The 9,546-nt window shown below is 34.8% G+C and overlaps 1 protein-coding gene across 1 annotated transcript; it reads left to right on the top strand.

Moving 5' to 3' along the window:
* The first annotated feature begins 3,325 nt into the window (after positions 1-3,325).
* Positions 3,326-7,545, top strand: LOC106103197 (probable chitinase 2). The gene is made up of 8 exons (XM_013282886.1): positions 3,326-3,392; positions 3,809-3,991; positions 4,502-4,602; positions 4,957-5,222; positions 5,323-5,483; positions 5,922-6,076; positions 6,563-6,911; positions 7,343-7,545. The coding sequence occupies exons 1-8, from the start codon at positions 3,326-3,328 to the stop codon at positions 7,543-7,545; spliced, it is 1,485 nt and encodes a 494-aa protein (XP_013138340.1).
* The last annotated feature ends 2,001 nt before the right edge of the window (positions 7,546-9,546 follow it).

Raw genomic sequence — 9,546 nt, 5'->3', positions numbered from 1 at the left:
TCGGCCTAGTAGTTTTTGAGTTATACCAATAGATATAAAAATACAAATCTTTTTTCATTATAACATTAGTATGGATGAGCGAAAGAAATTACATGGAGAATAAGTTCCAGATATTAATGTTGCTACGTAAGAATTGCCAAAAATGCAATAAATTTTTCATAAATGAACCAGGTTTTGGACGTAACAGATTGTAACATATTTAAATGATTTCGAATCGAATTTCAATAGTAGTCGCTGTTTGTTAGTTTCGCTTGTATCAGATTGGAGGCTTGAAATATCTCACCATTCTTCACAGATCCCAATTACGGATGAAATTTTTATACATCGATTGACAATGGTTTCTATTTGCAGTCGATAGTTGTAAATTAATTTTAGTAGTTGTGTATGCAAGATAAGTTCAAAGTAGTAAGATTTATTTGTTCGCTTTAAGAACTTTGCAGCAAGGACGTTCGCCCGTTGCAATACTACGACCACACAGAAGACAGGCGCCATATGTGTGCCGCAGACCTAATTTTAGCCTCTTTCCCTTTTCACCTTTCTTATAACAGAGGGATGGGAAGGGAAAGTGAATTAAATGGTAAAGGAGACGGACGTAAATATACTCTTAATGGGCGACTCCTTCATCAATTAAAGGTAGCCAAATCATCTGCAGTTGCGGATGTCTATGGGCAGCGCTGGCGACATTTTGGCAGATTTAGGTGGTTGGTCATTAGCCACTTTATGGTATAAAAACTATTTTAATCTGTAGTAAAACTTGTAAGTTAATAAAGGGGTTTTAGTTCATAAAAATCTAGCAACTCTGCACATATTTGTCCCGACGCGACTCATAAAACTGAGGCATATTAACTGCCGTCCACACTCATAAAACCCTAACTTACTAGATGTGATATTTAAATATGTTATCATAGTATACATACATGTATGTATTCATCTACATATGTGTATACTTCTATACTAATATAATAAAGCGTAAACACACACTACTTTGTGACGTGGGATGTCAGCAATCACAGCATATTTTTGAATAATACTTTCTTTAATAAAAAGCCCTTCACTAACGTCACGCTTTCAGCTATATATTTTCACGCTATTAAACTTAGGGCTAAATAAATTGGATAAAAAACCTAATGTGGGAAAGAGACCATAAGCTACAAGCTGCCAACATCAAGGAAGTAAAACTGCAATGCTTCCACATAATGTTATGTCATTTTGAAATTTGGAATTGATTATTTGAGAAATGTAAACAATAAAATAAAATTTTCATAATTTCATGCGGATAAAGCCGCACGAGAATAGCTAGTGAGTTTATATTTAAGAATAACTATTGCCCGCGACTTCGTACACGCAATATTAAGATAAAAATGTTGCCGATAATATGCCTTTCTATGTCAGCTACCCTTCAGTAAAAGTCCGGTAAAAAAAAAATTACCCGAATTAAACGCCGCTTGCTAACAAAAAGACAGACAATTTTTTTAATGCAATTTTTGTTATCAGCAACCAAAACACATTTTCCCGAAATCTGGTACTTTTCTTTTGAAATTACAAACAGACACTACAAATTCTATTACACAGATGCAAAAAAGGAGTATACTTCATGACTTGAACATATTTCACTGATCAATTGAAACAATAAAAAAAATCATTTTCTTCGACATTCCATCATTAATTTTTATTTAAATAAACAGATGATAATCGAAGTTCAGCTTACCGATAAAATATATTCATCCAGTATTTTTTATTTCTGGCGTAATCGTTATATAAATCATCCCATCATACGGGACAGCTCATAAAAATGTCAAATAACGTTTTGTTCGCGCATCTAAAGCCTGTGACGTAATAACTCATTTGTAGACAGAAGGCGCGTAACGAAGTTATATCGTTTGTTAAATGACTAAATGAAAACTTCGTATCATCATCTCTCTGTCCTTATCCCTCTATTCATATTAGATAAGGAGAGTGAGACTTTTTAGTGTTTTTATTTGTTGCGGTAGAAATTTTTTGTTCTTACGTCTGTTACCGGTGTATAGAATTCCATTTAGTGGTATAGTGCAAATCAAACATTACGATGCCTCGATATTTTAGCCCAAAACGCTTATCAAATGAGCGGGCTCGATACTAAAAATATGTTCGCATATTGCTAGTAGTTCAGACAAAGATAGATTAATTTAGTAACTATTTTTTTACAATAAGCCTTGCCTACGAGCCTGCGTACAGTTTGAATACTGTTATACATTTTTTAAAGTGTTTTAAAAATATTGTTTTAGTGATATATACATTTATCAAAGTAATAAAAAACTTTTTAGAAATCAAATCCAAAAAGATAAAAGCAAACAAACATGGCGGACAATAAGAAAGTCAGTATCGAGTAGCGGTGATTTCTCTTTACTAACTAATCCTCATATCTTATCATTACTTCTGTAAATATGCTTGCGTACTCGTGTTATCCCACTCAATACTAACAATTATTATCGTTTTTGTAATCACTTTTCATTCTAATAAAAAAAAATTACTATAAGCAATATACTCCGAGATAGAAGACAATTTTAAAGACACTTTATTCAGTCAAAATCAGTTCAGTCGTTGAGGTTCTAGGCTGTCAAACAAGTATATACAGACGCGTGTACAACCTTCCTTTTTTCAATCGTATAATGAAGTTTTCAAGTCACTACTGGTACTGTAACGACTGGTAGTATTAAGACTGAAGTAAGCAGTGGTGATTTACAAAGGGGTATTTTTTTTATATTATAAGGTGGCAAACGATCAAGTGGCCAACTGAATCCGCTAAAATAGCGAAGCGACCGTTGTCCATAGACATTCGTAATATCATGATCGACGGAAGAGAAGACGCACATAAAGAGGATATTTCCCTCTCATATGCGTCTAAGCACCGTCAAATCCAAGTTCCCTTCCCATCTTTTTCGTATAAAAAAATGGTGGGAACGAAAAAGGATTAAAATTGGACCTTCCACTTCACGTCTGTCTTCTGTATAGTTGTGGTATTACCGGGCGAGCCAGCGCATTCGTGCGAAGTTAAAGCGGGCTCTACCACTGTCAAATAGGCGACTGGAATAGTGTTAAGATTGGACTAAGCAGTGGTGAGTTACAACTGGATATAGTTAGAGGTTAAAATCCATTATAATATAATGTTTTCTAATCGCATAGTACTTATTTTAAACAAACACTCATACAAGTGTCATTAACATTTGTGATTAACAATAAAAGGACAATGGTACTCGATTATGATAAAATGTCTTTATATAGGGTGTTTTTGTGATATCTACTATTAAGTGTACACCAATCGGTTTATTTAGTTGTTGTGTTTAAAATGATTTTAAAATATATTGCATTAACATTGTTAATTGTGAGCGTCAATATTGTTAAAGCAAGTGATAGTAAGTTGTAAATTGATTTTTTTATTGTTAAAAATTTTATGTGAGTTAAGTTACTGGGATTGGAAATGCAAAGCTAATATAAATGAATAATTGTGGCTTTAAAACAAATTTAGGACCTGTCCCACGACTGGCTGATAGTGTCTCAGATAGCATAAAAAAGGATTATCAAAATCGGTCCACTAGCGGTGGAGTTATACCGTAACTAACTAAAAAAATCATACAGACGAATTGAGTTCCTCCTTCTTTTGGGAAGTCGGTCAAAAATGAAGTTACTATAAGGTAACAAAATCCGATATTTCATCACACATTTTACAAGTTGGATTATCAGATAATTTACAATTTGGTGGGACAGGGCCTTAATCAAGTAATTATTGCGTCAGTATGTGTACAAAAAAGTGATTTTTAATTGTTTTCAGAATTGGTATTATGTTACTATGGGACGTGGGCGACTTATCGCCCGAGTTTGGGCAAATTCGACGTCGAACATATTGACCCCAACTTATGCACGCATCTGGTTTACTCGTTCGTCGGTATCAACACTCAAGGAACAGTCATATCTCTAGATCCGTATCTAGATTTACCCGATAATTGGGGAAGAGGTGAGAGAAACCTTAATGGATGTTTGTTAGAATTTGTAGCCTAAAGTATTAAATGGGTCTTGATTAAATTTGGCATAGATGTGGATAATAGTATGAAAGAATTCTTACGCTACTTACTTTTTTTAATAAAACGCGGTTGTAGTCGCGGGTGGAAGTTACTTAAAAATCAATGTAAAATTTTTATATCACAATTCCTATAGCTTTATTAATAAACTTATTGTTGCTCGCGACTTCACCCGCGTGAAATTAAAAAATATATTAAAAAATAGCTTATGTTTCTCATTGATAACGTAGCTTTTTAATGGTGAAAGAATTTTTGAAATCGACCCAGTAGTTTTTGGGTTATTTCAATACATACAAAAATACGAATCTTGCTGTTTTATAACATTAGTACCTATTGATAACCTGTTATTATACTTGGAAGATAGATGAATAAGTATAAAGGATAAGCCACAACAACATTTTTTTTAATCTTTAAATAATAATTGTAACAAATTTCTATATTAACAGACAACTTTGCCAAATTCAACGCATTAAAAATTGGCAGACCTAATCTTAAAACTCTTTTGGCGGTTGGTGGATGGAATGAAGGATCAGCGAAATATTCCAGAGTAAGTATTATATTTTACCATTTTCATTTAAGTATGAAAAATAATATTGACATTTGAAACAGGACGCATTTTATGTCTGAAACATAAAATTTAGAATTAATTTTTTCTAGAAAGCGAATTTGAATTTGATGTTCAAATATTTGAATTTGGAATTTAAAACATTTGACAAACGTTTCTTACGGTAAAGGAAAACATCATGATACGACCTGCACGTATATGAGAAGAAATCCAAAGATATATGTGAAGTCAACCCGGAGTGGGTCAGCGTGGTTGACTATAGACTAGTCACCCAGTAGGACTCCGAGCTCCTTACAACGTGTGCTGACGATTAATAGACCATTTTCATGTTTTTAGATGGCAGCTAGCTCAATACTACGAAGGAATTTCATAAACAGCGCTATAAAGATGATGAAAGATTACGATTTTGATGGTCTAAATCTAGACTGGGAGTACCCTAACAGACGGGACACAGTGAACGGACCAGCTGATATACAGAACTTCGTACAACTGCTCAAAGAACTTAGAACAGAATTTGATAAATACGGATTCGAGTTGAGTTCCGCCGTCGCTGCTGTTGAAGCGGTCGCTATCCAGGCTTACGACATACCTGGTATCAGCAAGTAAGTTATTAACATTAGAATATCTTCAATTATTCACTCTTCGTGTAATTACTCTTTGCCATAACTCAACTTCAACGATAGCATATTCATTTGTTTCTAGATATTTGGACCACATCGGTCTAATGACGTATGATTTGTATGGCCCATGGGACGCGGTAACTGGACACAACTCTCCACTGCATAAAGGAGAAGGGGATGGGAACATTCCTAGAGAACAATTGTATACCGTAGATGTTGCACTGGAGTACTGGATCAAAAGCGGTAAGACAAACTTTAAAATTGGTTTTTAATTTTATTTAAAGTGAGATTTAAGTAAAGGGAGGTATAAAAATACATTATGATATTTGTATTTTATGGCATTCTTATCATAAATTCAATTTTTGACATAATGTAAATGTAAATGTAAGGATAACTAGGAATTTTCTAGTTATAGGTACTTAGTATAACTAGCTTTCGCACGCGACTCTGTCCGCATGAAATAAAAAATGCAAGTAGCCTATGTGTACTTCCAGACTACCCACGACAGTCAAACCAAATTTCATCAAGATACGTTCAGCAGTTTAGACTACAAACTCCAACAAACATCTATCCATCGAAACTTACGCATTTATAATATCAGGAATTTGTACAATTTGTTGATGGCTAGACGTTTATATATTACCTTTGAAATTAACTTGATTTTCTTAAAATCCGTTTCAGGATGTCCACCTGAAAAGATAATACTAGGTCTACCTCTTTATGGTCATACGTTCACTTTGACTAACGCGGCTATAAATGGTGTTCGAGCACCATCTAGCGGTGCGGGCATAGCCGGTCCTTATACTTCTACTAACGGTATCATTGGATACAATGAGGTAGGTACATGTATATTAAAAACGCACTTTGTCCTTAGGTGGTCACTAATATAATCTCTTAGTGTGAAAAAATACTTTAATTTAGTCTATAACGTTAGATAGTTTGAAAAATAGTGAAATGAAGTGTTTGACAATTGCCAGAGAATTTGCTGCTTATTTGACGGCTATAAAAGCAAATACGCTTGACTCTAAATTTTTTATTAAAAATAATCTAAGTAGTTAGAAAGTTGAAACTGTGGTCTGAAGTGAATTTGCTTTAGTATCCCTCTAGTTTGGTACATTTAGATTTAGAGTGAATAAACTATCGCACAACTGCTGTGCGATTGTCAATTGCTTCGCAGCCAATTCAAATGTTTAGTTGAACAACTAAAAATCAAGTAATGTAACCTCCATACAAGCTTAAAGGAATCAAAGCGAGACTAAACAGTTCTGCGATATTTTCAAGTGTGTGCCAGCTCATAATTTCGCTAACTTTGATATTTTCAGTTTTGCATCAAATTACAAAGAGAGACATGGAATGTGAGATACGACAGCCTAGCGAAGGTCCCTTACGCGGTACAGAACAGAAACTGGATATCATTCGATAATGCTAGTTCATTAACCGCGAAAGTAGAATATGGATTGAGCAAAAACATTCGCGGTATCATGGTTTGGAGTATTGAAACTGACGATTTTCGTAACGTCTGTGGCTATGGGAAATATCCCCTTCTGAATGCTATTCATAAGGCTTTAGGAAATATCATCACTACGACTCCTAGTACTACTACAACTACAACTCCTAGTACTACTACCACTACTACTACAACTACTAGACCTGGTTCAAATACAACAAAAGGTATTTATGGTTGTTTAAATTTGTATTCTACTGTCTTTATCTATTTCATTTGATTATTGTTCCCCTAAGACCGGGCGCATACTTTTGACTAAACTATTGTCCAACTGTTATGCGATTGTCCATTGTTTCGCAGCAAATTCAACTGTTTAGTTGCACAAGTAAAAATCGAATAGTGTGCTACCTGATATAGTAAGGTCGTAACCAACAAAGTGAGACTAAACCGTTTGTGCGATGCTTTTGGCAAAGATGTGGGCGCTCTTGGAGGACGCAACACAGTCAATTGACTTATTTTATCCAAAATACTATTTTATTAACTGTGTCAATGTGTGTAATAGTTTTATTTATCTTCTATTTATACTTAGTGGTTATATTGAGTCATAAACGAACTTTTGCTTGGTTGTTCAATTTATAAAATGTTTTGATAATTTCAGAACCAATCGTGTCTCCGTCGGGCAATGTATGTAAATCAGAAGGACTAACAGCTGACCCTAAGGACTGTACTTCGTTCTACATCTGCACTGTAGATCCTAGTGGAAAATTCTTACCACACAAGTTCAAATGCCCCAGCAACCTTTATTGGGACCAGAAGAATCTTTACTGCAACTACCGAGATCTTGTTGAATGTAATATCTAATTAAGGTTTCAATAAATTATTTTTTTTTATCATTTCTGTTTTTTAATTAAAAGGTCCAATTACAAGAAAGGTTGTAGATATCATCAAGGGTAAAGGAAAACTGCAGAAATGAATTATATGAAATTTGTGCATAATCTAATTGGATGTGTGGGTTAACACGATGGGATTAAGATACGTCATGAGTATATTAGAGGAAGTTTGAGAGTAGCCCCAGTGGTTGAGAGAATAAGGAGTAAAAGGTTAGCGTGGTATGGACATGATATGAAGGGATGAATTGCATTTAAGAAGGACATTAGTTACGAATGTAGAGGTACACCGGTAGAGGTAGACCTAGAAAGAGATGGATGGATTGCGTGAAAGGTGACATGATCAAGAAGGGAGTGATGACTGAGATGACGGATGATAGAGTTATTTGGAGGACGAAAATCCGGTGCGCTGACTATACGGGAGCAGGATAAGGTAGGGGAGATGATGATGTCCATAAAATAAATTCAGAAATACTGATAGAGATGTATGAAAAATTTGTACGAACTGTGCTGACCCTCCGTTATAAAGGCAGATAAATAATATCTCCGTTTATAATAGACAGATATGAATAAACTACAAATTTTAATATTACCTAAAGTGTTAATTTAGATTCTGTTAGTATATTCCCTCTCTTGTTTCTGTTCTCATTATCATGTGTGTATATTATTTACTCTTTCACTTGTTTCTCATTTTATCCTTTGGGCGTATTTTTTCGACATTTTCAACAAGGGTCGTGGCGAATGCTCGGGAAATCTATTTAACCATTCGTGAATTTCCACAAATGAAACAAACGAAATACATGTTTTCCGCATAGGCTGAAAATGTGCGCGAGAAGTTAGGAGACATTTTTTTTTAGATTTACGTTTAAACGGCTTGTCGGCGCGCTTAAAATATAACCAAAAAACATTTTTCCGTTAACCAGAAATGCGATGATCTTTTGTTTCTTTTTTAAACGCTAAATTTAACAAGGATATTTAAAACATACAAACATCGTTTAAACTATGTAAAATGCTGGACGAACTATGTGATAGAGTGAGTGAGTGAGAGTGAACTCAGATATGACAGTGGATAGCGATGTATGATAATGCAGTATATACTAGCCGTCACTCTATAGAGAAATGAGCAATCAGATGATAACGATAAAAATGTTGAATCATTCAGTTGATTTTAGTAGTAAAGGATAATACGATACGTACAATAATGTTTGTTCGAAAAACGTAAGAAAATAATGAAAAACAAAAATTAAATCTGCAAGTAGGTCAGGCAGTCGAGTGGGTGCAGTCTCCTAGCGACTCATGAATTGCACTCCACAGCTCGCGAATGCTTACCAGCCCTACAGCCGACAGAATGAAATAAATAATCTCACGTAGCCAGCAACAAAAGAAAACATCAGTAAATGAGCAGTTCCGTGTGCGAACCACTCGTTTGCTGATATCCCATTTATTCTTCTATTTATTACTTTAAAAGTGCAAAGGTGAAAGAATAAGTTTATGATGTAAAATGAATAAAGAGACATGATCCCCTCCCCAAATCATCTCCGCCTTCCCAATGTTTACTTATACGAAAATATAGGAAGGGGAAGAGGACTTAAGTGAAACCTCGAATGACAATATGCGTTAACACCATCGTCACTAACCATTTGAAATAGTGAATAGCTTCGGGCCGTATTCTCTAGAACAACGACGTCACCGTAAAGGTAACTAAAAGAATTCATGATACAATGCACAAAGAGTTTGTGTTGCATTGAAGTGTTGTGACAATTTGCCTTTCGTTAATAACTGAGAATTGTGAGACTTTTGCGACAGAAGGCAACAAATGTTTTCACACCTAGGACAATTCTATAACTGTTCCAAAGGGAATAACAAGGACGGTGATATTGTATTACAGGTGTTTAGAAAGTGGAGATTCCCCGTTAGTGCTTACTTGACTGCAATCACTGGCTGATGTATTCTCAGCGACTTGAATCCCCTTGAC

Source organism: Papilio polytes, unplaced genomic scaffold, assembly GCF_000836215.1.
Source record: "Papilio polytes unplaced genomic scaffold, Ppol_1.0 DF823835.1, whole genome shotgun sequence".
Lineage (NCBI taxonomy): Eukaryota > Metazoa > Arthropoda > Insecta > Lepidoptera > Papilionidae > Papilio > Papilio polytes.
Note: the sequence above shows the minus strand (reverse complement) of the source record. Positions and strands in the feature narration are given on the sequence as shown.